General features: G+C 40.0%; 1 protein-coding gene across 1 annotated transcript; it reads left to right on the forward strand.

The window, feature by feature from the left end:
• The first annotated feature begins 3483 nt into the window (after nt 1-3483).
• On the forward strand, nt 3484-27236 carry ret (ret proto-oncogene receptor tyrosine kinase). The gene is made up of 20 exons (XM_042502408.1): nt 3484-3544; nt 14822-15067; nt 15320-15610; nt 16910-17148; nt 17236-17428; nt 17516-17715; nt 19255-19537; nt 20509-20640; nt 21108-21218; nt 21307-21420; nt 21571-21815; nt 21895-22042; nt 22164-22271; nt 22354-22568; nt 23649-23771; nt 23860-23930; nt 24527-24664; nt 24817-24916; nt 25573-25720; nt 26589-27236. The coding sequence occupies exons 1-20, from the start codon at nt 3484-3486 to the stop codon at nt 26744-26746; spliced, it is 3324 nt and encodes a 1107-aa protein (XP_042358342.1). The 3' UTR covers nt 26747-27236.
• Nucleotides 27237-27377: the final 141 nt, after the last annotated feature.

The raw sequence follows: 27377 nt of genomic DNA on the forward strand, positions 1-27377 counted from the left end.
ACTTTAATAGGGGTCAAGATGCGCAGCTCACAAAGGAGTGTCGGTAATGGGACCGACACCTCTTGCACTCATTGTATGAGGAAATCAGGGAAATTACACAAATCCAATTCATCAGAGAACAATGACGAGCCTCAAAGAGCCTGAGCCTGTTACATGTTTTACATATTTAACACATGAAGCTAATCACATGCTGAAACAGTTCGTTTTTACATTTGGATTATAATATTTCTACATGGTTGACAATTGATTTATTGACACTTTCTGTAGAATGTATACATGACTGTATTGAACAGTGTGCCCTCAGCATCAGGTCAGGTGGTGTGTACATCATGAAACGACCATCTAGCTAATGAAATGAAACAGCATCGTGCTCTTCCTCCACAGTGAAATCACATTACTGCTCAGTAGCCGTAATAACATTGCGTAATATGGTGTAGTGGTTTTGGTAATTGTCTTATGAACAGAAGTTGTTGTTTGAATCCCTGTAGGTGCATCCTGTCTTCTTGAACAGGACTCAAGTCCATAATTGCTTTCCCCAAACTACCGTGCCAGCAATGGAAACGCATAGCTGCATCTTCTTGAGATGAAAATGAAATCAATACAGACTCACCACAGAGGTCTAAAGATATCTTTTGTGCAATTATGAAGCGTTGTATTTAAACATAAGCGTTTAGCTGACTCATTCAGAGCAGCTTACGGGAACTACAACAGCACAATGAGCTCAAAAAGCCTTTCGAAATATCACAAGGAGCTGTTGATGAAGATCAAAAGGGTCAAATACAAATGTCTAGACTGCCAAGATAAGGAATATTCTGCTTATGTTTCAGATTGAATTTCTGCTGAACCCATGCCACAGAATATTGGAAGAAAATGCCCATAATATAGCATTGTGGTTCCACATAGCATGACTACACCACAACATTTCCTTGTGTTTATTGATTCTCAATGAGCGTATGTCTCAGGATACCTATAGTCTATCATATGGAAACTTTATCCAAGATACAATGTTCTCATTCAGACCACTCAGCTTCTTATATCACATAATAACCCCCACACTGTCCCTCGATACAGCCAGCAGCATTACCTTCATCCTCCTCTATAGTGCAAGTGAACATTTGAGTATCTGCATGTATTTACATCAATTTTATATTTGAAGACAACATGATATCTGGAAGATTCTGAAGATTTCAGGCTTTCCTTGGAAGATACTAAGCAATAACTTTTTCAGCGTGGATGGATTACTGGATGTGCCGATTGGGCACAGGCCCAGGGGCCCAAAGTTTCAGTGCCACTGAGTTTCAGGTAGAGGTTGAAGTGGTGAAAGTTCAGTCAGTGTTGTGTGGCTGAGACTTTCCTAAGAGCTGAATATATAATAGCTAATCTGGATAGTAGTAGGTCTTCAACATGCATTCTCTGTATAACAACAGGTCTCAAGTTAGCATAACTCAAATTAATCATGTAAGCATACACATTACTGACACCAGATCTTTCTTTAACTTCCTGCTGATTTCTCATGAAGTTCTCTTCGTCTTTATACATAGATGTTGTCTATGGTTTCCTCTAGTATTTTCTTTTGTATATAGAGCATAGTTAATACAAATAGGACAAATTAAGTACACAGAAGACAGCAGGTGAAATGATAATAGCAATGGTTTGTTTCAGTTGGTAAAGTTGTTGTGGCTCCTGTGAAGCCCTGCTGTCCCCTCTGCTGCTGAGCAAGCTCCCGTGTTTTTGCTCCATGCAGAGACATTGATTGGAGAGCGATTGCTGTGTGAGTGACTGGTGTCCTGCCCCGAGGCTGCAGCAGTGCATCACTCCACACCATGCAGTCACACAGAGATCCCTCAACTGAACGACAGCCTTTAGCCTCAGACATTCGCTCAGGACCTGAGAGGAGAAAGGGTCCCACAGAGTGTGACCACAGTTGTCACACTCTGTGGTCACACAGCTGGTCTTACTGCAGTTAGCCGATTAGTTTCTTAAAACTGGCACTTTAAGTGTAAATCATTAGCAGATGGACACTATCTGCTAGTCAGTAGTGAAGTGTTATTAACCCTTTGAAACCTGAGCACATTGGAGGAGGGCAGTGTTCAACAAAAAAAGGCAAAAGGCAAACAAGACTTTTAAATAATGCTAAAAAAAATCAAATAATTCTCTAATATAATTTTAAATATGTAATTATGATAATTATAAAAATATTTTCCCCTCGCTTTTTCAAAAATGATTTTTTAAACCTACACTTTTTTGAAAGAAATCAGACCAAAGTTCCACCAGGTTCAAAGATTTAAACACAAGTGAAAGGCTTTTGAAAGCAGCACAAGAAAAGTGATGTCACTCCTGGTTTCAAATGGTTAATCCATATGGCAGGGAAGTAACCATAATTATATTGGGGAGGACAAATCCTACCAATATTCAAAAATGATATAAATGTACCCCCCTATATGTATTAAAAATGATCAAAAAACAAGCTTTTCTACAACAGGCAACCATTCACCAATGTACGAATAAGGTTAGGCCAATTGTCAATCATTTATATGCCACTGCATTTGTGATTTATGTAGACAGTAGTAACTTTCATTTATTTCATATTCGCACAGTGCATTGTATAAGTGCAGTTGTTAATGATAATTAAATAAATAAATAAAATAGTAGTACATGGGTTTTCAAGTTTTTGATTTTTTGGGGGGTGGGGGCCCCAAGATTTGGGTCACCCCAAGTGTTGACTTCATAGATGCGGCCCTGCCATTTGGTGTTTTGGGCTGCAGCTCAGCAGTGAAATAGTTCATCATTTAGCCCCCCCCCAAAAAAAAAAACCCTACTACCTCCCCATTGGCATGCGTTCATGTAATGCTGGGTCACTGGCTGAAACCTTGCTCTTAAATGACACCTTTTAAAAACGTTTGAATCCACTGAGGTAAATATGTAAGTATCACTGGTGTTGTTAGATGTGAAATAATAATGATTTCAAAATAAGATCCCTACATAAATGATCACAAGTCTGTCATAATGAAGCAAATGAACACACCTGATACCCTTTTTAAAAGCAGTGCCTGTGCGTTTAAAATGCACCATTACGCATTTAATGATAATTGTTAATAATTTTTTACCCGCAGAGTGTTAATGAGGTGACTGACCTGCTGTTAAATTATGCTCTTAAATTTCCTGTAGATGCTGTGCTGCCTGCTGCTGCGGAAGCAGCGGGGCACCGAGTAGTGAAGCAGTGAGAGCCTCCTCCCCCTGACCAGTCAGCCAGTCAGCCAGTGAGCGCAGCAGCAGCCAGCGGAGCCGCACACTGCAGCCCGTCTATGGGACACTGAGGATTTCATCTGGCTGCCCGGAGCCGCGCGCACAGGACGCACGCTGGTTTATACAACGAATTTATTTCTTTTATCTATTTGTTTTTTGCTTTCGATTCGTCGCTCAAAGGAACTTTTTTTCCCAATCTTATTTTCATTCAGAAACTTTCACTTATGGTTCGCAAAGATGGGCTCAAGTTGTGGTTTCTCTCGGGGAAACGTCGTTGTGGTGCTGCTGCTGCTTCAAGGTAAGGCTCATCATCAGTTTTATTGTTACACATGCTGGAGATGAGGTTGGAAACTATTTCAAATTCATGTTGCACTAAAGTGTGTTTCCAAGTGCCTTATTTTAAAACAACAACAAAGATATTTATGAAAAAAAGAAGAAAAAAAGTGAAGTCTTAAATGTTAATTCAGAAGAGAAAACACTGTTTTCTTATCCTTTGCCCTGTTTGAGACATTATCTATTAATCTGACAGCATCATTTTTTGTTTAAAGCATCTTCATCTCTCCTGTCTGTCAGTCATAAAGGCTTTTTTTGTATGAGCACAGCAGGGACTAAAATATGTTTTGATTTTGGATGCACTTCAAATTCACAAAATTTATGATTCTCTGCAAAACTGACTGTCACAGAGAGAGCGAAAAAAAAAAACATGAAGAGAAATACAGAGAGAAAAAAGATTTCTACAAACAGAGCCAGTGGACCTGAAGTCTGACAGATCCACATGAAATTGGCTGCTCATGTGTAAAGCTAAATTGCTTTGCTAAATTGCAACATTTTGGAGAGCAGTTTTAAGGCTTTTTTCCAAGAACTATCTGAAATGGCACGAACACAATGCCAGCACTGTTTCATGCTGCAGAAAGTGATACTTGCATTGTGTGCTGGTTGTTATGCGTGGTATGGCACACTGGAACCTAGACTCAAATGAATACAGCCGTATATCATAATATTATAATCCCATTCACAATCCCCACAGCCCAACTGTACCAACACTGTCCTGCCATGCCAGCTATATTTAAAGTGTCTCTCATGGCTCAGGAGTGTGCAAATCTCAGTGTGTGATGCTTGGACAAAGATAGGCCATTGTTTTGAATTCCTACATTTTTTTTGGACTTAGTTTTAACAGAGGTTACTATCAGCGCTTTCATCAGGGATGTAAAAATTAGATCATCGTCAGCAGTCTTTTAGTGGAACTGAGATGTGAAAAGGGTGTTAATTTCCATGTAGCTGGGTCAGCTTGCAAAAGTGGTCTTACAATAAACTACAGGCCTACGTAATCGCCCTTGGAAGCAGTTTTATGTAGTGTTGTTACAATGATTAATGAAAATTTTAAGGTGCCACAGTTTTATGTAATGCTCCTTGCTTATTTTTCATTGTGACAGATAGTCTCAGTGCATAGGGGCTGAGAGATGCTCCCATCACACACACACACACACACACACACACACACACACACACACACACACCCTACATGCATCCACATCTCTGGTTTGGCCTGCATGTATGTTCACTGAGCGTTTCTCCTGGTATTTATAGATGAACACAGTTGGTCCAGTTCAATTTCATGTGTCAAGGACATGATGGTAATTAAACGGGTGCTGAAATCTACACCCATACGTAAACGCGGCGCCGCTCACCTGCCTGTTTGTTGCAACAAAAGACCCACACTCTGTTCAGAGGAGGAGAAGAAGCGAGCTGCAGGCAGGTGTGCAGCAGCTGCTCCTATCTCTGGGCAAACACTGGCTGTTTGTTTTCTTTAGGAAAGTATATCGCCTGTTGTACAAGTGCACACAGCGCTCAGATTGCACGACGGACGTTAACTGCCCTCAGAATGACACATCAGATTGATTTTTGCTGTATATGTTGAAGCTTATGGTTTGGTTTCATGCTTGAGGATGTATTGTTGATCTCTCTTTACCCTCTACACTTCTTCAAAAGTTCAGAAATCACCAAACTGGCTTTATAAAAATGCCAATGCTCATCATTTAAGTCATCTAATTATGTTGTGATGCTCTTTTTATATCACCTAATCGCATTTACGTTTTGTTTAAATCTAAAGAATTCTTAGATTGTAGAAATTAAAAGTGTTTAATTCTCATTATCACTGTTCCAAGTTACAGGTAACTCATTAGTTTAGTGTTTCTTGCTGAGGTAATCAAACTAAGGAAAATTGGCAATCAGCGTTCACTATAAGAGTAATCAGCACTTTTAAATGTGGCAGCGTCGCCCTGCACTTCCAGAGTTAAGTAGAATAAGTAAAGCGGCTCAAGAAATAAATCAAAGTGAATTAAAGGTAGCTCTTTGCTGATGAAGTTAGAGATTTTGGAGATAGTTGAAGTTTGGGTGTCTGGCAAGCACTGAAATCTTTTGGTCAGTCAGTCATCATCAGTTTGATGTCAGGAAGAAGTATAATGGCGGCCGGCTGATGAGATCTCATGACTAGTTTAGAGAAACAATGAGGGCTTGTGGACTGGTAGCTGCAGATGTAAAAACATCAGAGTTGAAACTCAATAGTACGGTTCATGATTTAACCTGGTGAAACTCTTTATTGTAATTAACCAAATGCTCTTAACAGACACTTCTGTGTAATCCATCACTTCCCCATAAAGAGGCACAGATGTTTTCACGTAAAAGCATCGATCGGTTTTTCCTCCACCGTTGACCTTGCTACTGTAGCTTTGACCCTGCTTTGCCCTGTGACCTTAGAAACCTTAACCAAGTGGTAATCTCCAGTGATGACCCCGCTGTCCCAGAGGAAGCGCTGTTTGCAGCCTCTTTAGCTGCTCCTCCTCCTCCTCCTCCTCCTTCTTGCATTAGAATGATCATTTTCATCAGTTTCCTTTTGAGAAGGACCAGACCAATAAATCTCATTTGATACATACTGCTATTTGATTTAGCTCCTTATTATATTATATGATTTAGTAAAGCTTCTGTCTTGTGCTGCCTATGGATGCATCATAAATCTTGTCAGTTTTCTGCTCTTGCTGTCACTACGTCTCTTTTAGGATAATTGGAAAACATCATGATACGAGTTGTTTGTTGCAGACTTTATCTTTTATATTAAATTGTGTGAACAGCGTTGCTTCTGTTTGTGTCTCTCTGAAAAAGAAATCATTCGATGACTTGTCTGTGACACTGGCACCAGGGGTATATTTTGGATGTTTTTTATTCATTGTTGTTGTTGGGTTTTTTTTGTTTTGCTTTTAAATCTCAGCCTCCCTCCTTCTATCTCACCCCAATTCTCCCAGTCTTTGAAAGGACAATGATGCTATAAATGACAAAAAAAAACCAAATGAAAATTACTGGCGCTTTTACAGGGAAATCAAAAATGAAGCTAATGAATGCCGTGGTGTCTATATACGTATAGGGAAAGTCAGTAAAACGTTGCATCATCCGTCCAGACTTGATCAGAACAGAATCAGAGCGGTGAGGCAGCAGTTTTAGGCTTTCAAAGTTTGTAATTTTTACTTCCAGTTATTACAGCTCCTCCTTTTGCCAGCACTTGCAATTTCTAATCACTAAAATGTTGGCAAAAATGCATCATCTCATTAGGTTTTGAAGAAACTGAACCAGTGTTTTTTTTTTTTTTTTAATTTAGGTACATCAGGTTCCTACTTCCATAGCTGAGAGTCTTGTGTCATCGTCTAACTGTGGACTGTTGCTTCTGCTGCTGCTGGCGCTGCATGGATGCTGCTCCTACCTGTCAAAGCTCTCTGCCTGATCCTCTAGTCAGTTCAGGGTCACACTTCCCTCTCATGCATGGGTAGAATCTAATTTGCTGTGGTGAAAGGACAAGGAGACATTGATTGAAATTTCGCCCTCGGGGCATTTAGTCCTCTCGTTTCACATGGGCCTTGACAAGTTATTTTCCAGTCGCCCAGCGGCGCGCGTAGTGTTTGACCCATCATTTACAACAATGAACGATACAAAAGAGCGAACTCAGCTCATTTGATTCCACATGGCCGTGTGACACTGCAGAATTGCATGTTGGTGAACGTAATATTTTGCTTTTTTTTTTTTTGTAGGCCAACCCAGAAGTTAGAGTCACAGTGGGTCCCTTGACAAAAAGCTAAAGGGATTTCCCCATTGAATTTTGGGATATTATAGAAAATAAACTCACACCACTTTTATGCTTTTGAGGTGTAAGTGCAGCTGCAAAAAATAAAAAGCTCACATATGGTCACATGACCTCTGTGTTGCCACCACAATGAGGCAATGGTCCCATTCAGCTACTTGTCAGTAGCCGCCTTTTTAAAGACACGTTTAAGCTTCAAAATTTATGATTGGTGTATTTATCGACATATTTTATATCACTGAACAAATCCTAAAAGTCTCTTAAGCTTGTGACCTAATTTCAGGCATCTAACCAAAAAAAATCATTCAAAAGAACCTATTGACTTTGAGAAATGGAGGTGCAAGAACTTATTTCTGTGTTTTAGGACTCATTCCTGCAGCACTCTACAGATTTACCTTTTTTTTTTTTTTTTCAAAATTCATGCCTCATTTTAAATCCTGTTGCTTCTTATCAAAAAGAGAATTTACCCCCCTTCTCCAGCCGCACCCTGTGTCCATTTGTTTGCTCCCTCACTTTACTTGAGTAGGTAAACATGTTGGAAATTGTTTTTCCGCCGGCGCTCCTTCCTCCACCTGCCAGTGCCAGAAACTCTGGGAGCTTGACTTCCATTTGTGCTGAAAGATCAGCGTCCTCCATGCTCATCCAGCAGCCGCCCTCCCTTTCTTTCCATACTGTAATCCATCAGATTCACTGTGAAACCTGATGTGATGACGCACCATATTACAAGCAGGAGAGGCTGAAAATACTGGTCATCTCAACTGTTTTTTCTTTTTTTTAGTTTAGATACTAAATGATATCTCAGTATTAAATTGATAAAGATTTAATAATGATATATTGCTACACATAGTACATAATGTGGAATACATTTTATATTAAATATATTAGATACTTTAAGTGTTTATTTCCTTAGTGTGACTGACCCCTTGATACAGTGACAATAGTTTAATATGACCAACGTGTAAGGTGGTCTATACTTATGAATGCTTGCTTTTAGCCATGCTAGCGTGATGTGCCTGTCAACAACTATCGGTTGGGCTTCTGTTACATTTTGGACAGACTTTTTTGATCCCCAGAAGATGACTTCTAATGACAGTGATCCACAAACTGTTTATTTAACATCATCATAATGTCAGATCAACATTTGTGTTTCTTGACCAACACAGAGTTGTGTCGTTCACAAACGTTTCGTTCAAAAGAACAAATCTTTTTGGTGAACGAACTGAACTGAATCACATCCTGAAACGATCTGTTCATTTCTCAGCTCAGCTGAGCTCTCACTCAAGCCCCTTTTCCACTCGATAAAAAAGCCGACGAACACTCGCAAACATCTGGCTTTTGTATTTAATGGCAAAGATTACAATCAGTATTCCATGCCCAGGACAAATGACTCTGCAGAAGTCATAGGTCATTATCAGCTCTAGCTCCAATCAGCTCCGATTGGCAACGATGGAAATAAGATACCTGGGTGGACAAACTTATTTTAGCATCTTTGGCAGCCACAAAAAAAAGCATCAGTCTCTGTCTAAGCAGCACTTGGACATCATTCAAAATTATGTCTGCATCAAGTTTGAGAAACTGAACAAGTAAGAGATTAAAAAAAGATGTAACCATCATAACACTCACATTGGCTTCCACTCACACTGGCCTCCATACTACTTTCTTCTGTTTACCGGCCTCTCTGTGACATGAGACATGACATACCAGAAAGAAAAAAACAAAACAGAAAAGCATACTCAGCTACTGCAGATGGTTCTGGTCTATGGGCAGCGGGAAAGCAGTCTATCGCCATGTTTAAAAAACCAACGGTAGCTTTGAATGGAAAAAGAGTCAGTCTTCAGTTCAGCTGCGAGCAGGCGTGCAGGGATGTGCAGGGATTCATCGAGTAAGCGATCACATTTTCTGTGACTTATTCCCTAGTTAGTTAGCTGAACTGAATGTTTTGCTGTGTTTTAGTTCATTGAGTGGGATTACACAGTCCAAGCTCTGTTCAACGATTCAGTGAACACATTTTTAAAATTTTTTCAATGAATGGATTCAAGTAGTTCAGTACTCTGAAAAGAAGTGCTTTTCCCATTGCTAGTCTAATACTTTGGTTTGCAACCAAATACCGCAAAACTAATGACAGCCCCAATGACAGCTGTACTTGGTTCTTAGTGCTAATTAGCAAATGTTAGCATGCTAACACACTAAACTACCAGTATGATAGTAGATATGGTATGTATTAATCCTGCTAAACATCACAGCTGGCATTGTCATGGTGGTTCATGTTAGCATTTGGCACATAGCATTGTCGTGCAAGAGTAGGCTACAACCTCACTAAGGCATTAGCATGAGCTTTGTAAATTGCAAAGGGTCTGTTCCTTTTGGCGATGGTTTTATAGCTTATTTCAATCTGGATGCTGTTAGTGGGACAATATAAAAATAAAACATTCAAAAAGTAAAGATTGGTCAAAGTCCTGGATTTTCAAAGTTAAGTCATCTATTGAGCTGAAACCTTTATGAGGCTTTCAGTGGGGAACTATTTATGCAAATAAAAATTGAATTTCTGTATTTTGCCACAGGCAGCTAATGTCTTTGTCTCTGTGTACACGTCAGTTAATCTGATGGCTTTTTACCGCCGCCGTGATTTGGATAGGGATGTTTTATCAAAGCAGTCTAATGACTCCTGCGTCAGATTCAGTCTGGAGCTCTATGATGGACCACGTGTTCAATTTTTAATGCCACTGTCACTCCCACAGGAATTCTTAAACTGAATTTGTAGTCACAGCTAACCCCTGAGGAGATCCTCTATTAGATTCCTTGATGACTGATGAACATGGTTCATTGGATCTCGGCTCTTGTATTCTCTGAGGGCTAATTGGATTACATTATGGTGTAATTGATTATTATGTTACGGTATGCATCATGGTAAACTGAGTAATCTACCTGGAGCCTGACTCCCCCCCTCCAAACTGAGATCAGATATTGTATTACTGTGATGAAAAGTTTGATGACTGTGTCATCATAACAGGAAATGAATTCCTCTCCTCATTATGCCTCATTGTTTTGAGACTGAAAGCATCACAATCAGGACTATATTAAATCCAGGTTCTGGTTCCAGTATGATATGATGAAGCAATCAGGCGTACTGGCACAGGAAACCAAGAGGGAGAGATTTCCAAACATTATGATCAATAATAGCTTTCATAAGTGGAATTATAGCTCAATGTGCAGCTTTTTAGTTAATTGAATCCCATAACTGTTACATCTGTGGAAGCAGAGTCATCATGATTTCAGAGTAATTATGAAAGTTATTGTATTTATATCACCATGATATAAGCGAGCGTATGCTCCTTAATGCTGCTGGCTGCAGCTACTTTGTAATAGATGATGGATTATTTAAAAATGTCTATATTGATGTGGCTGTGAAATGAAACCCATGCAGCAGATGTAATATTTCTGTGGCCGTGCAGCTAAACACGTGGGTCTGTATTACGTGCAGCAGAGATGATTGCACTCATGCAGCCTTTCTCCCCGTCAGTCTCATCAGTGGAAAACAATCAGCATCACTGTTGATTAGTATGGTTATTGATTGGTCTGATGCCAGAAACACAGCCTGTCCAATGGGGTCGTTTGCAGGGACAGATGCAGCTCACGTTGACCTTGGGAGAGAAAGGGCGCCAGGCTGATTCCAGACGGCAACAGCTATAGTCAAGATTAGTTAGAGAATGAATCATACGGCAGCCGGGACACTTTTCCTCATCTGCCATGCTGTTGACAAGTGAGGACGTCTGGGTGGGAGATCCACGTTTTGTTTCATTGAGACTTAGAGGGATGTTCAGGCAGCCTGTGTCTAACACATGAGCTCATAGCTGGTAAATCTTCCAGCCGAAGCACGCATTGAGCTAATTGAGTTCCTGTCTTTGTCTGGGACGACGGAGAGGGCGTCCCACCCTATCAGCCCTCTCCAGTCCTAGACACACTGTGGTGGTCTATGGCTGACTGAGCACATGGTCTCAGATTTTGTGATGATGTCCTTTTTGTCCTTCCGCGGTTAAAATATGAGACAAAACTGACACAGGCCATAATTAACTCAAGAAAGCCGCTGTCATCAAAGGAATACGTGTGCAGATGAGGGTTGTTTTTTTTTCAGTGTTTTTGCTTTTTTCAAGCAAGTTCAATTTCACTATCCACTCAGCAGTACATGATATCTATTGTAAACATGCTTTGCTACAAGAGTCCTCCTGTTCAAACATGGGCTTTGTTTGCAAAATTACTTACTCTGGCTTTTGAAGAAATGACACTGTATATGGCAGCTTAGCATCAGTTTTATAGGTGTTTGAGGGCTGTAAAAAGGTCTGCTTATGGTGGTAATGTTTACACACTCTGAGTTATGGGAGGTCGAGGCTGCTCCAAAAACAGCTTATTGTCCTCATTTATGTCAAAATCTGAAGACAGTATATATATTTTTTAAACAGTGTTGCATTTCTTATTTTTAAAATCATAACTCATCATGAGAGGTGAAATGTCATCACTATGTGTATTTCCGACATTCGTGTGCATGACTTATGGGAGCTAATGAGTCACGCTTTTGGAAAATCATCATCATGGCTTCACAAACCAAAGATGCCATTTGCTAAGAGAGGCCTGTTTGATCCATTCAATTAATTAGTTTTGATATAAACTGCTTGCTTTCTGTTGGCTTCAGTCCTGGAAAGAAATTGAATTTTGAATGATATAAACAAATTGTGTTGCGTGGGGTCCAGCCGCCGTGGCTTCGAGCCAAGACCAGCATTCATAAATGCATTCAGCTCCCACTGGTTAACACGTTGGACCCGTTGGTTTTATTTGTGGAGCTTGCTGTCGTCTGCTTTGTTTGATTCATGTTGGTGTCATGTGTGAGATATCTGTAGATTAAATTAATTGTCTTTATTTATATAATAAAGGGCTGCAGAAAGGAGATTTTTTCCTGGCTTGTAAAGACAATTTAATCCAGGATCTTTAGCATCTTATCAAATTAATACAGGCATCATTCTAATAATGGATCATGGTAATGATTAAGATGCAGTTTTCCGCTCTTTTAGGACCTCTGTCTGTGAGATAATGGCTCCCTCTAATGGTCATTTTAAGTACATAGTTGGAGACCTAAAGTGAGATTGCATGAATTTCTTGCATTTTACTTCCTGTATGTTGTCACATAAAACCATCTGAGTTATTTTGTTCATGTAACTCCCTTATATGAATTATTTCCTGTTATAGAGAGTAATATTCTAACATTTATTGTGTTCTATACCGTGCAGCTATAGTAAGGCCGTACATCCGTGTTGAACCATTGTGTTTCTGCTTCCTAAGGTCTTACAACACTACCATTGTATTACATTCGAAAAACTACAAGTTTTTGAGCCCAAACTGGCTTCTATTTAGGCACAGAGGTATCAGATGACCTCAGGTGGTTGTTGAAAAAATGTTGTTTCACTTAAGAGGAAACTTAAGATTACCTTTCTTTTTTCATGCTCCTTTGCTCTGGTTTGAAATCTACACCTTCACTTTGAATGGATTCCTGTGTTGTGCAACTCGGAAACAAGCACAGCCAATTTAATTAACTTCATTGTTTGTTGTGGGTAAATACCACATCCATAACATCTGTTTTCTGGGATGGGTTTTCAGGTTTGTCCAAAATAGTGAAGTACCGCAGCAGGGGCGGATCTTCTCATAAGGCAACATAGGCAGCTGTCTAAGGAGCTACCCAGAGGGGGATGTCACAATCCCCCTCCCCACCTCTTTTTTTTATCAATTAAAAAAATGCTAGAGCATTGAAGGGTTTGGTGGCGGGAGGTGTATGTGGAGAGCATTTAAGTAAAAAAAAAAAAAACGGAAAGGCAGATCATACAGGGCACAGTACAAATAAAGAAAAAAACAAATTGGTTAAAATTTACAAATTTTACATACTGCATCCTTAATCATTTATGTTAACATTCATTCATCTTAACATTCATGTTTAATATTTATTACTGTTTTTTGTGTTAATTTCTAATTAGTTTTTGTTCCTGCTTGTAGCCTAATATATATAATAAATATAAGAGAAATATATAAAATAAAAGAAGCTTGCCCAGCGTTCTGATTCTGCAAGGTCTTGCACTGTCCCTTAGAAATAATTGTTACATGAAACATAAAAAAATGTTGTGTGAAATATTCCAGTGCTTGCTTTTTATGTAAGAATGTGAAGATAATTTATATTGTCTGTTGTATCATTATTACAATATTTTTAATCCTCAAGAATCAATCTTTTGCCTATGTTGTCTTTTCCAGTATATTGTCAAAGATATTTTATTATGTTGAGGTATTATGCAATCAAGATAGGGGAATTGTACTGTTTGAAATGTGAGAAAAATAAAAATAAATTTAAAAAAAAAAGAAACCATAATCAGATCTGTTATAAAAAAAAAGGGCAGCAAACCTAAGCCAGATAAGGCTCAAGGATATATTTTTAAGCATGAGCATGGATGGTTCCATTTTGGCTGTGATAGATTTAGCAAATGGAAAATCATCCCTAAAATGTGAGTCATGAAACAGACTCCCACCATACCAGCAGGATTAACAAACAAGTGGCCTGCTGTTTGTTTTTGTCTCAGGAACGCTTTTAATCAAAAGGGCTGCGGCCCCGCAGAGTGTATCTCCATCCTTCAGGAAGGACGGCCACATTTTATCCATCAGCTTGGCCTCCTGTCATCCAACCCCCGCAAAATTAAATCAATGTCTGAAACCAGAGCCGAGGCCTCAACTGCACCAACAGAAATAGAAAATCTAGTTTTGCTGTCTGCTAATGACATTAGTGCGTTCCCTAAATGGTCGCCTACAGTCGTCAAAGAGGAACATAACAGGGATATAATTACAGGAGGAACACTCACATCTCCATTTTCCTGTAAAACACACAGCCTGCTATAGCTCTTTATGGATTTCCCTGACACATGTGCACACACACACACACACACACCCCAAACTCTTCTCTGGCAGGTAATGATTCATCTCTCCTGCATATCATGTTATCCTGTGTAATTAAACTTCTCAAGGTGAGCACAAGGAGAATCGGAAACCACATGTTATTGACCGTATGAGAAATTCATTAAAAGAGCTGAATAAGTGTCATTTGAGCCCTCCTTTCAATTTCCGCCTCCAGGAGAGATGAAAGATGTATCAGAGGAGGGAAAAAACTCCACCTGTCATATTCCATGTATGTGTTAATTTCCATTCAGTGGCTAGACGGTATTGTCAGTGGGTTTTGTTCCCACAGTTAAATATCCAGAAAGAGATGTCTGATAACTGCTGTTATCCTGCTCTGTAATAAGACTCAGCAGAACTGTCAGGCCTTATTATATCAACAATGCTTTCCTTAAAGGCAACATAACTGTTTTCCCCTGTGATTCACTTGGCTGCCTTTTTTTAACATGTGGTTATTTCTTCTTTATGCAGGAGCAACGGCACTGTACTTCCCTCAGAATGAGTACACTGAGACGGTGTATGTTGGCCAGCAGGCAGGGACGCCAATCCTACAGGTCCACGCCATGCTGGACAGTGACACCGAGCGGCCGCATTTCTACCTGTGTTTGATTAGCACCATCAGACGTCCCCCCCACAGCTCCTGGTTCAACCTGGACATCAACACTGGGATACTGTCCTTGAACAAAACCCTGGAGGAGAGCGACTTTGCCTTGCCATGTGAGTTGGATGCGAGCATTTTAATGTTAATGTACAGTCTCCTCCCAGTGCCAGGTATCCCCTATACATGAGAGTAAATCAGTTTCTTGACGTTTACGCTCTTTGCATACTAATAATGCTCTGGCTCTGTGTCCAGGTCTCCCTTCAGGATGATAATGTAATTGCATACAGGCAAAAAAAGAGCTTAGTCATCAAAAAGAGCACTGTCTGAGATTAAAACAGCTTGTTTGTTGTGGCTGCATGTCCCATCAGATCAAAACGTATGGTCCGTGAAGAAGTTGTCCCTGCATGCCATGGTGTTACCGGGCATCACCAAGCAGCTCCTGTGCCCCAGAAACTCCCCACGAATCACCCTGGACTTTGTCAATGCCACGATGCCTCAGTGTGCTCAGACAGATGTGAAGGAACTGTGCTTCCCACACAGAGATACCTCTAACCCCCACATCATGGAGAACAGGTTCCCCGGGGCCCTTCGGCAACTCCGACGACTCACCAGACTCAACGTCTGCCCCAACTACACCATCTCTTACAATGTGGAATCAGGTTAGACACATGCAAGTTTGAAAGAAATAACACCCCTTTCTTCTTGCAAATAAAAGATTAAATGTGTTGGCAAGAAAATGCACCATTGCTCAATTTAAAGGTCCTGTGTGTAGGATTTAGGGGTATATATTGACAGAAATGGTAAATAATATTCTTAATGTTTTCATTAGTTTCTTGTCACCTGAATATAAAAATTGTTGTTTTTTTGTTACCTTAAAATGAGCCCTTTATATCTACATACGGAGCAAGTTTTTCTCCACAAAGTATGCCACGTTGTTTTTACAGTAGCCCAGAGCTCTGTAGATAGAGCCTATTCCGTTTACACATCAGCTATCAGCTAACTATAGCTCTACACACTTGACACATGAAAGGAGTTTCAGTTCTGTAACTGCTACGTTAGATGCCACAGAATTTTACACTCTACATACTTTAATACACTGTAGGATTTTTATAGTTGCAGCCTTTGTTGGTGAGGTATTACCAGAAGCTTATAGCGGCTAATGCAATCCTGATCACTTTCTGACTTTCTGAATCTTCTTCACTTGTACTGTTAAAGGAATACATTGCAACCAAAAGGATCATTTTTTATCAGTTACTTACCCCATGTTGTGGATTTGTGAAATAAACTGACAAAATGATCATTGGTATGTAAATTTCTCTGTCTATATTATGTTGAATTTGTGAGGAAAATTGGTTTTCTAACATGCCTCCGCGATGAATGAAGAATCCAAAAACAGAAAAATCCTTGATGAACTGAAGTAAAAGGGGACCAAGTTTAACAAATGCAAAACTATATCAAAACAATAATTTTTCAACCTCTCACTCAACTCTAACTAATGGAATACACCAGCAGCTCAACTGCATGTGCTTGCACAGGTGCGCTACTTTTCTCTGCGTAACACTGTTTATGCAGAAATGCTGTAAATATTAAGGTAATGCATGAGTTGTATGAGATTTTGTGAACAGATGTTTTGACATATTATTGCTGTTGACTCCTTGTCCTCTAATTCATCAAGGATGTTTGCCATTTTTGGATTATTTGTTCACCATGCAGGCATGTGAGAAAAACTGTTATCATGACAAATTGATATACAAATGGTAATTTGCTAACTAAATGCTATTATTCTATCACTGTTACTTTTAGCCACAGTTGCAACTGTTAAGCAACAGTTTTTACCTTTAAAATCTAGCTTTATGTCACACTCATACCATCGCTGACTTTGACTCTGTGTGTATTCCATTCAGACGATGGCTGTAGAGACATATACATTTTGTTTTGGTTGTTCGTCTTGCCTACAGATACCCCGGCACCGTTTGCTGTAAATGAGAACACCACAGAGCTGGTGGTGACGGCTCCGTTGGACCGAGAAGAGAGCGAGTGCTACAGACTCCTGCTGGTGTGCACAGTCCGGACAGAAACGGTCGTCACCAAGGTGGACACTTCACTGGATGTGTTTGTCGATGATGAGGATGACAATGCACCGTATGTAAATGGAACAGACACGGCGGACATTGTCATCAGTTTCAATCGGACAAAGGTGAGGAGACCAGTAAAAAACTAATCTGATCTGTTTTGATTATTTTAAAGACACAATATCTCATTTTTTTCATTTTTTTCTCCACAGGGTGGCTCTTTTGGCGCCATATTCGTCTTTGACAGGGATTTAACGCCAATCTATCCCATAGACCAGACTCATAATAAGTATGTGGGGACTCTGCTCAATAACGACCCATGGATGAAAGACACATTTGACATAAAAGGCACCTTCAGTGAAAAGAAAGCTATTGGAGGAATTCGAGAGACTGTCCATGATTACCGTAAGTAATTCAGGGGCATCTACAAATCATCTGTTTTTATAAACACTGTTAGAAATCTACAGTTTTATGTTTCCCCCTCGTTTTCAGAGCTTGTCCTGAAGAGGAACCTGTTGGTGACTGAGAGTCGCACCTTGCAGCTGGACTACCTGGTTAATGACACCACCTACCCCGGTCTCGAGGGAACAGTGCAGTTGCACTTCAACGTTACCATCTTACCCGTACAGATCCAATTCGCCAACATCACGCAGATGTTCAGACTGACTCGCAGAGCCTCTGTTTATGCTCAGGTACTCATGACCAGTCATCATACACATCTGTAACTCTGTTTACTCTGCTTCTCTCTTAAGAACAGCTAGACATGTTTTCAAGTCAGTTATAAAATTATTCATGTGCCCATGTGTACGTTGAAAGATTTATTGGTTGCTGTAACTGTTCATCTTCAACAAACTGCCGATGAAATCCTGTCCAAACACGAGTTCAGGCCAAGCTGATATCAGGCGTCAACACTCAAAATACAAATCAAGGCAGCATCTCCCAAAGGTAGACTTTTTAGTTAAAAAATCCACCTGTGTTTCAATAGACTATTATCTTGTTGAGCTGTAACTGATGGATAGCACACAAAGAAAAAAAATCATGCTTACAATAAACAATAGTAGGTACTTGATCCAGTGTGATGTTATAACTTTGGAAAATATCCACTTGATTTGCCTAAATCTGCTGGAGCCATGCGTGCACTTAGTCAGCAAGTGTAAATGCAAAATGCCATCATCCAACAGATATTTCTCATTGACATACACTGAGGTAACAAATACTTGACGTGATCAAGAAAAGCTATTAAAGACCACAGATAAAAATGACTTGACTTAATAATAATGTTTCCTAATAATTTAAACAATATTAGTTCAGTTTCAGGCATTTTAGCACGCACAGTAACTCACATCAAAGGTTCTCTGCAGGATGAGCCACATCTGTATGCATCACACCTCTATGTTTGAACATTAAGATGTAAGATTAAGATGTCCATCTGAGGATTTAAGCTTGCTAAAACAAAACCTCAATGATGAAATATGCTTAAAAGAAAACAGAGGGTAACACCATTTTATCTAATCGGACATTTCTGTACAATAGATTTAGTACCTGCCTTGATGCCACTGAGGTAGTACAGTAGTAAGACTCAACTCTGAAATATTTCAGTGGTAATTCTATCCACTACATAGAAACCAAAGCCATTTCAGCTGCTTAAAGGAATATTTGTGGAGTGTTATTTTCTTACATGCCCTCATGTAAACGAAGAATCCAAAACAGAGAAAATTCTTAATGAAAGGAAGTAAAGGTGGGCCACGTTTAACAACAGCCAAACTATATCAAAACAACTGTTTACAAACTCTCACACAGCTTGTGCAGCATAATCTAAATCTCATTTATACAGTGATATGCTCAGTACTTCCCAAATACATGCATTTTCACCAAAGTGTTACTAAAACAGTCTCACACATGGATGAGTTGCACACCTGGGTAAACATATGCACCTCAAGTCTGCTTAATGGACACAGTTCAAACACACACACTTACCCAGGTGCTTCACTCATGTATGGAAGTTTTTTACAAATGCAAATGATCATTTTGTGGATGAAGTGTTCCTTTCAAAAGTGTTGACTCACTCTGCCATATGTTGTGAGACTGCCATCTGCTGGCTCAGTAAAAACATAACAGTAATTCATCTCTTTAATACAGGGGCCTATAAAGGTATGCAGACTTTGCAATCCTTTCGCTTAAATTAACTTCTATCTTTTACATTTTCAATCTCTTCTTCCAACTCCTGTCAGGTTGGCAGAGTCTGTGTGGAAAACTGCCAACAGTTTGATGGCTTCAGGGTCACATACCGGCTCGAGGTTGCAGATAAGAACGTGTCTGCTGATGTGCAGTCCTGCTACACAGCCATAAGCATCACCCAGGCCTCAGATGATATGTGGGGGCTGCTCTATGTGAATGACTCAGAGGCTCTGCGCAGGCCCGAGTGCCAGGACCTGCAGTATGTTGTTGTAGCCCAGGAGGAGCACACACAGCTGGAGACCAGCACACAGATCCACATCATACTAGATAGTGACGGTGAGACTGTTACACTCAAGCTTCACTTTACAGTTCATGAGGTTTAAAAAGAGAGCGTTTGATCTTCACATTATAATTTATTCTGTGTGTGAATGGATTACTGAACGGGCCTATAGGGCGCAGGCCCAGGGGCTTCAAAGTATCAGGGGATCCTACCTGGCCTTCACCTGCAAAATGTTCCCCCAAGACTTAAAGTGACCACAAAGAGACATCAAATGACTATAAGGTGATACTCAGTGACAAAAAACAGACACAAAAAGACCACAAAAGGACACAAAAGTCCAAAGAGAGATGTAAAACAGCTGCAAAAAAGCACAGACACTCACAAAATGCCCACAAAAAAGGGGTAAAACAATTACAAAGAGACACAAAATGACTACAAATAGATGGAAAGCAACTGTAAAGAGATTAAAATGACTGTAAATAGATTTAAAATGATTAAAAGAAACAAAATGACCACAAAGAAACAGTGTGTTTTGCAAGTGTTTTGCACCTTTGTAGGTGAGTTGGTGGGGCTTTTACATGTTTGTGCCCAGGGGCCCATCATCTCATAATATCTGTGTAATGGTAATGACATTTATTTCAGTCCTTGTTAATGATTTTCACCAGAATTTGCATAACAACATCAAGGCATCAAGTCAAAATGAATAACAAAATGGAAAACAAACAAAAAAATATACATAGACCAAAAAGGTGTGGGCTGAAGCTAAAGCTTATTAAACCTACCCTTTAATCTACATTAGTAATATGCATGCAGGATGTTCATGTTTAGAGGCAAAAAGTTCTGAAATTAGTTGACCTTTCCTTCCTTTGTGATGACTCGCTGCTATTTGGGAAACAGTTTGTGTTTTATTTCCTCACTAATTCAGCACAACCGCAGACACACATGTGGAGACTCTTTTCAAGAGTTTCCCCTTCTCCCAAATGTCTTTTAAAGATTTTTTGTTTTTGTTTTTGGCTCTTGTGCACAGTGACCAAGGCCAGTCAGGAGAACCAGCAGTTCCTGTCCTGTGCAGAAAACAGACGGCGAGGAGACTGTGAGTCTGTCCGAGGCCTGGGGGCAACAACAGGGAGATGCCAGTGGAGGCAAGGCACTGAGAAAGGTACATTTCATTTAACAAACGCTTGTAATTAACATTTATAGGCTGCGTTTTGCAATGAATGCATTTTAACATCACTGAATCTTGTCCATATTAATTTTGAGACCTCAGAGTAATTTAACTAGAACCAAATGTGATGGTCTCTGGTGAGAACATGTTTTCCATAATGGTGGTAATGGAACAAATTAAAAGACCCAAACCGACATGTGTATCCTTCCCAGTAACATCATTTTTGCATCAGAAACCAACAAAAGTCATGGAAAAATGTGGTCTCAGTTTTTTAAACAAGCACTGACAAAACCACATGACAGCTAAAGGATGTCCCCACAGTGTTGTTTAAATTTCAATGTTTTTCACTGTTGAGGGCTTAGATACAACATCAAGACAAGCTGAGCAAACTTTAAAACCTGTTTGTCATCAGGTAGTGTTTTCCCACTTATGCATTTGCCTCCTTTGTGTTTATGTTCCAGGAATATCTGAAAATTACTCCACTTGCTCCCCTGACCTGCGGACATGTCCTGATAGTTTTTGTGACGCAGTTGAAAGCAAAGACACGTTAATATGCCCGCAAGACTGTACAAGTAAGAGACACATGCAAACATTTAAAGAGCACATTTTGTTTATAAATCTGCAGGTAAGCACGTTCTGACTGTTTATCTGTCTGTGAAGAGGAAAGTGTTACAGGAGGTCACGAACGAGGCTTGAGGAACGGGATCCAGGCTGGCTATGGAACCTGCTACTGCTACTCTGAGAGATGCTTCTGCGAGAAGGAAGATGTCGAGGGTGAGTTGACATAAATTGCACAAAATTGTCGATTGTTAAGTGAAATATTATCTCCGAGGGGTCCTTATTCATGTCCTCTGAAGAGCAAACCAGAAATGGATTGCTACCTTCTTGAAAAATGACAGCATTGTGCAACACACTCTCCTCCAGAGGCGATATGTGACGACATGTGTAAGACCATCATTGCCACGGCTCTGCTCCTCTCCTTCATCGTCTCCATCCTCCTGTCCTCCTACTTCATCCACCGCTACCACAAGAACTCGCCCAAGCCCCCGATCGCCTCTGCTGAGATGACTTTCCGCCGGCCAGCTCAGGCTTACCCCATCAGCTTCCCCGCTAACAACGTACGCCGAGGCTCGCAGGAATCCATCGAGACGGACACCTTTAAAATACCTGTGAGCTGCTTCTCTCAGACGTTTTTCCTCATCATAGTATGCTGAACCAAGTCAAAAATATTATATGTTTGATTCACAGGAGGATCCTAAGTGGGAGTTTCCGCGTAAAAACCTTGTACTGGGCAAGACTTTAGGAGAAGGAGAATTTGGGAAAGTTGTCAAGGCAACTGCATTCCGGCTGAAAGGAAAAGCCGGTTACACCACTGTGGCTGTGAAAATGCTTAAAGGTAAGACAAGCCAGCCCGAGACCTGACAAGTTGAGGAGGAAATGTTGATATACGAGGAGTGAATGTCTGCAGAGATGAATGGTTTCATCATTATAATCCCTTTTTTTCCCCTCCATGACAGAAAACGCCTCCCACAGTGAGCTGCGTGACCTGCTGTCAGAATTCACTTTACTGAAGCAAGTCAACCATCCGCACGTCATAAAGATGTACGGAGCGTGCAGCCAGGATGGTAAGGCCTCACTCCTCCTGCAGTGCTCTCTCAGTGTGTGTGTGTTGTACATGGAGACTAAGTGCTACATTTCTCTGAATAGGTCCATTGTATCTGATCGTGGAGTATGCCAAGTATGGGTCGCTCCGTAACTTCCTGCGTGAGAGTCGGAAAGTTGGCCCGAGCTACATGGGCAGGGACGCCAACCGAAACTCCAGCTACCTGGAGAACCCAGATGACAGGGCACTCACCATGGGCGACCTGATCTCCTTTGCATGGCAGATCTCCAGAGGCATGCAATATCTGGCTGAAATGAAGGTATTTGACAAAGTGGAAAAGCCTTAATTTTGTTAAGAACATGCAAGTGTACTTGCTGCAGAAACATTTGAAGTAGTTGAAAACCTGAAAAAGTGCAATTGCAGCAAAATAAAAAGAATACTGTAAGAAGCTAAAATAGAAATGGAAGTGCGAAGAGACATTAGTTAAAAAGGGTAAATTTGATATTTTTCTACCTGAACCCTATTTTCCCATTTTTTGTGTCTAAGTGACTAATGAGAACAACAGTTTTTGAAATCGGCCCAGTATTGAGTGGGACAGGTTGCAATGTAGCCAACCTGGACATGTCTGCAGCATCAATTAACATCCACAACTGTAAGTGCTTGTTTTTGCCACTGACAGGCTCAGATTATTATTCTAAGTGACTAGCAACATTATGGAAAGGATCTCCAGAAGTCAACCTTTTTGTTAAAGTGCAACATCCCTTTTGTTTAACCAGAAGCAACCCATTGCCAAACCCACCAAACTCCCTTTAAATAAACAGGTATGATATCGTAGTAAACCACACTTCATTCAGAGTTGACAGAAACAAAATAAAATGTGGTATTTCACTGTTTTAACAATCAAAACAACACAAACAAACAAAAACGATCTTCCTGTTTAACAAAAAAGTCTATCTCTGCAGGGATTCTTTTCTTAATGTTGTTAGGCAAGTGTCTAACAAAAATGATCATCTGAACCTGTCAGTGGCAAAAACAAGCAATTTTAGTGGCTGTATATTGACAGTGTGAACATGCAGCGAGTGGTTACATTGCAGCCTGTTTTACTGCTGCTGTCTGCAGGGCTTTCGCTCAAAACTGGACAAATTTGAAAAAAAAATTGTCTCCATTAGTCATTTAAGCAGAAAAACATGGGAAGATAGGGTACAGGTTAAAAAATAGCAAACTTAAGTTTCAGTGTAAGGGCTAAATGAAGTTGAAGTGTGTTGGCGAATGTGGTTAAAGTTTCAGTTGAAGTGTAATAACTCTATCCACTTAAAGCGTGTGTACTATACGCACTTGAAATTTCAATTGGTTGTGTAAGCACTAAAAGGCACTTTAAACGAGCATTTCTGTCCAACAGCTTGTTCACAGGGACCTCGCAGCGCGAAATGTCCTCGTAGCTGAAGGGCGAAAGATGAAGATCTCAGACTTTGGCCTCTCCAGAGACGTGTATGAAGAGGACTCGTACGTTAAGAGGAGCAAGGTAAAGAAAAGAGACAGAAAAGAATTCATTTTGGAGTAATAATAATAATCTTTTGAATAAAAATGAACAAGCTCTCTACTTTTTCCAGGGCCGTATACCTGTTAAATGGATGGCAATAGAATCCTTGTTTGATCACATTTACACAACACAGAGTGACGTGTGAGTACAATTTAACCCTTTCAAACCTGTTTTCTTGTGCTGCATTCAGACGCCTTCTACAAACTATTTAACCCTTTGAAACCTGAGTAAATTGGCTTGTTTTTTTTTTTTTTTTTTGAATACATGGGGAAAAGGCAATGAGCAACCTGGCAAGAAATGTCCCAGAAATTGCAAGAATGTAGTAAAAGGTAACAAGAAAATTACCTAAAAATTAATTCATTTAAAAAGAGAAAATAAAGGCGAAAAAAATCCAGAAAATCATATTTATTATTTTATATTTAAAATCATGTTACAGGAAAAAATGTTTTTTTTTCTCCAATTTTCAGCACTTTTTTTTCAGGTAATTCTCTTTTTTTGTCATTTTTTTAAAAAAAAAAAAAATCTTTTAAGGTAATTTTTGTGTTAATTCTTACTAATTTCTTGCCATTTTTTGGGTTGTTTGTCATGTTGGGAAATACACTTATTTGCTCTTTTGCCAGGAGTTAGCATATATGAGTGTTTCCTAAAATGCTAAACAAATTCTTTAAGCACTTATGCAGATTATTCTGTTTACTGTATATTGAAATATTCTTATGAGCTCCTGTGTTTTCTTCCAGCTGGTCCTTTGGTGTGCTGTTGTGGGAGATAGTGACACTGGGAGGAAATCCATACCCAGGTATCGCCCCTGAACGCCTCTTTAACCTGCTCAAAACCGGCTACAGAATGGAGCGACCAGAAAACTGCTCAGAGGAAATGTGAGCCCCACTCTGTTACACAAGAGCATCTCGTCATCTCCACTGAGTGCAATAACTCCCTTCCAGCGCCTTAAGACAGTCATGGAAAATGACCGCTGGGAGTGTGAAATGATACCTCTTCTCACCCACTGTAAAACTTTCCCCCTCTGCAGGTATAACCTCATGCTTCGATGCTGGAAACAAGAACCAGACAAGAGGCAGACGTTCGCAGACATCAGCAAAGAACTGGAAAAGATGATGGTGAAAAGTCGGGTATGGTGAAGCTATACAATACATTATAATAACTTATTCATATTCCTCCACAGGAAAGAAGTGGGAGGAAGCTATTAATCAGCTTCTTTCCGTGCATTACTGGCGCAATTTTGACAAAACTTTAGTGATGCATTACTGAGATCTGGCAGTTTTTGCTTTCCACTCCTTTTTGGATCTGCAGCTGGCCCCAGAAATGAGCAGAATGTCATTTCTGGGGGACATCATGTACTGTTATTGTGCTGTTTAGAGTCACATACACACATGCTCCATTACGCTGCCTCAGCGTATGATCTGTCACTCTCCCCAAACGCTTTAGATACCATAATTAGTGTTTGAAAAGCAATCCTAAAATGTGGCCTTGGGCAGCATAATCACAGAGCATACCAGTCAAGCTCCTGCTGCTGAAGTGAGGCTAAATATAGAACATACAAGGGCAGGGGAATGCAGACATCCCAGAATACAGCATGCTAGCTCTTCCCTGTTATCAGAAAAGAAGCTTCCTTTGATGTGATATGAGTAAATTTTGGACCCGTTTACTCAGGATCTTTCACTGCATTGCACATTTGACCTTTAGCCATTAGCACACTCAGCTTTAGAGTGCTGTGACTCCTCACCTCAGTAATCAGCCTAATCACACCTTCATCTGCTTTTGTCAGGATTACCTGGACCTGGCGGCGTCCACGCCAGCCGACGCCCTGCTGTACGATGACGCCCTCTCTGAAGAGGACACACCACTAGTGGACTGTAATAACGCCCCTCTCCCTCGAACCCTCCCCTCCACATGGATTGAAAACAAGCTCTATGGTAGAATCTCCCATGCATTTACTAGATTTTAGAAACAGGACACACAACACAAGCTCTCTTTTTTGGCAAGCTGTGATTGGCTTTTTTTCCGTAGTCAAGTGTGCGTGACTGTGATCTAGGCATGCCTTTCGCTGATTAATGCTGACATATCTCCCATTTCATCGTAAATGAGAGGCTCAGTGAAAAAAAAAAGAAGATCTTGTGTCTTGAGTTTTCTTGTTTTGACTTGGACCTGCTTCTAATGTACATGAATGCTGACCAAAAAGTAATACATTTGTAAATACTGAATATAGCCTCCATTCTTATTTATATGGCACGTCATTCTCATGCTTCGTCTGCATTTCATTTGTAGATAGTTTTCACTCCATCCCATCTCCATTGTCATCGTCTCGTTATTTGTTTGCATTGGAAGGAACAGTGTGTAACATTTGAAACAGGTCCTTGCTGAATCAATCACTCACTGTGTTTTCTAAATTCCAGATTGTCTTAAATTTCCTGACTTTTTAATGTATATTAGCTATTGATCTTTAATGATTTGACAATGCTGAACAGAGAAACAGTAAGGCTTTTGAACACAACTCTCAGGTGACATTAATCTGCACTTCTTTACAGTTAGGCAGCCATAGGTTAAATATAGAGGCATGAGCAACATTATAGCCTTGATACATTACAAAAAACTCAATAAATAATACAATATTTACTATTTTACTTCATCTAACATATACAAAGCCATAACTCTACACCTCTGAGAGTCAAATCCGGACTTGTTTCAGAGACGGGCACTACAGAGTTTGATTTGAGAGCCTTACTGTCTGCACGCTGTTTATCTTTCACTGAGTGCAGAAAAATGATATGTTCTCATTTTTAGGCATGTCATACCCGAACTGGCCTGAGAAGAGCCCGGTACCGCTCAACAGACATGATGCCACTAATCCAGTCTTTACAAGATATGCCAATGATAGTGTTTATGCAAACTGGATGGCTTTGCCTTCACCCGCAAAAGCTGTGGACAAGCTCGATAGCTAAAGACAAACCAACACTGTAGAAAAAGATGACTAATTGGTAGATGTGTATATTTCTATAAGACTGTACATATACAATCTGATGCTAAAGTTGGTTCCCTTTTCTTTCTGTTGCACGGGTATTCAACGTTTTAAAAACTGGGGTCTTTTTGCTGCAAAAGCGGCAGGATCAATGTAGACCACGCTTCATTCAGCTCTTCAGTATGTTAATTATTACCTCACGGGTCATGTTGGCCAAGTTGTATCACTGCATGACTATTGTACCAGATTGTATGCCAGTTGTTGATGTCTTTTAAGTGCCTGTGCCGCTTCTACAATAGCCTCCGATTATTAATGTGCGACTGTGAAGATCTTGTTCCAGCCCAGGAATTAAAGGGGACGTCTTTACCATCACCTGTTATAGACAGCTGGGATTGAGTGGACAGAAGCGAAATGCTGAACTTGTTCTGAAAATGTACATTTTCTACTTTAGAGGATTGTTGCTCCTCGAAATGTCAAAGACCCATTTTGTGTTTCTCCCACAAGATGTTTTAAAAACTGTTCTTGCCAAAGAAAAGTAACACAGACATGTTCAGTGAACAGTTTATTTGCTTTTGCTTTTATTTTTATTTTTTTTACATGAAAAATATCAACTA

The sequence above is a fragment of the Plectropomus leopardus genome, chromosome 15, assembly GCF_008729295.1.
Source record: "Plectropomus leopardus isolate mb chromosome 15, YSFRI_Pleo_2.0, whole genome shotgun sequence".
Classification (NCBI taxonomy): Eukaryota; Metazoa; Chordata; class Actinopteri; order Perciformes; family Serranidae; genus Plectropomus; species Plectropomus leopardus.

Bases quoted from the DNA above. Each gene is read 5' to 3' on its own strand.
- ret (XM_042502408.1), top strand. From the start codon at position 3,484: ATGGGCTCAAGTTGTGGTTTCTCTCGGGGAAACGTCGTTGTGGTGCTG. The intron at 24,665-24,816 runs GTGAGCCCCACT...CCCCCTCTGCAG, and splicing joins GAAAACTGCTCAGAGGAAAT to GTATAACCTCATGCTTCGAT. The intron at 25,721-26,588 runs GTAGAATCTCCC...TCTCATTTTTAG, and splicing joins GATTGAAAACAAGCTCTATG to GCATGTCATACCCGAACTGG.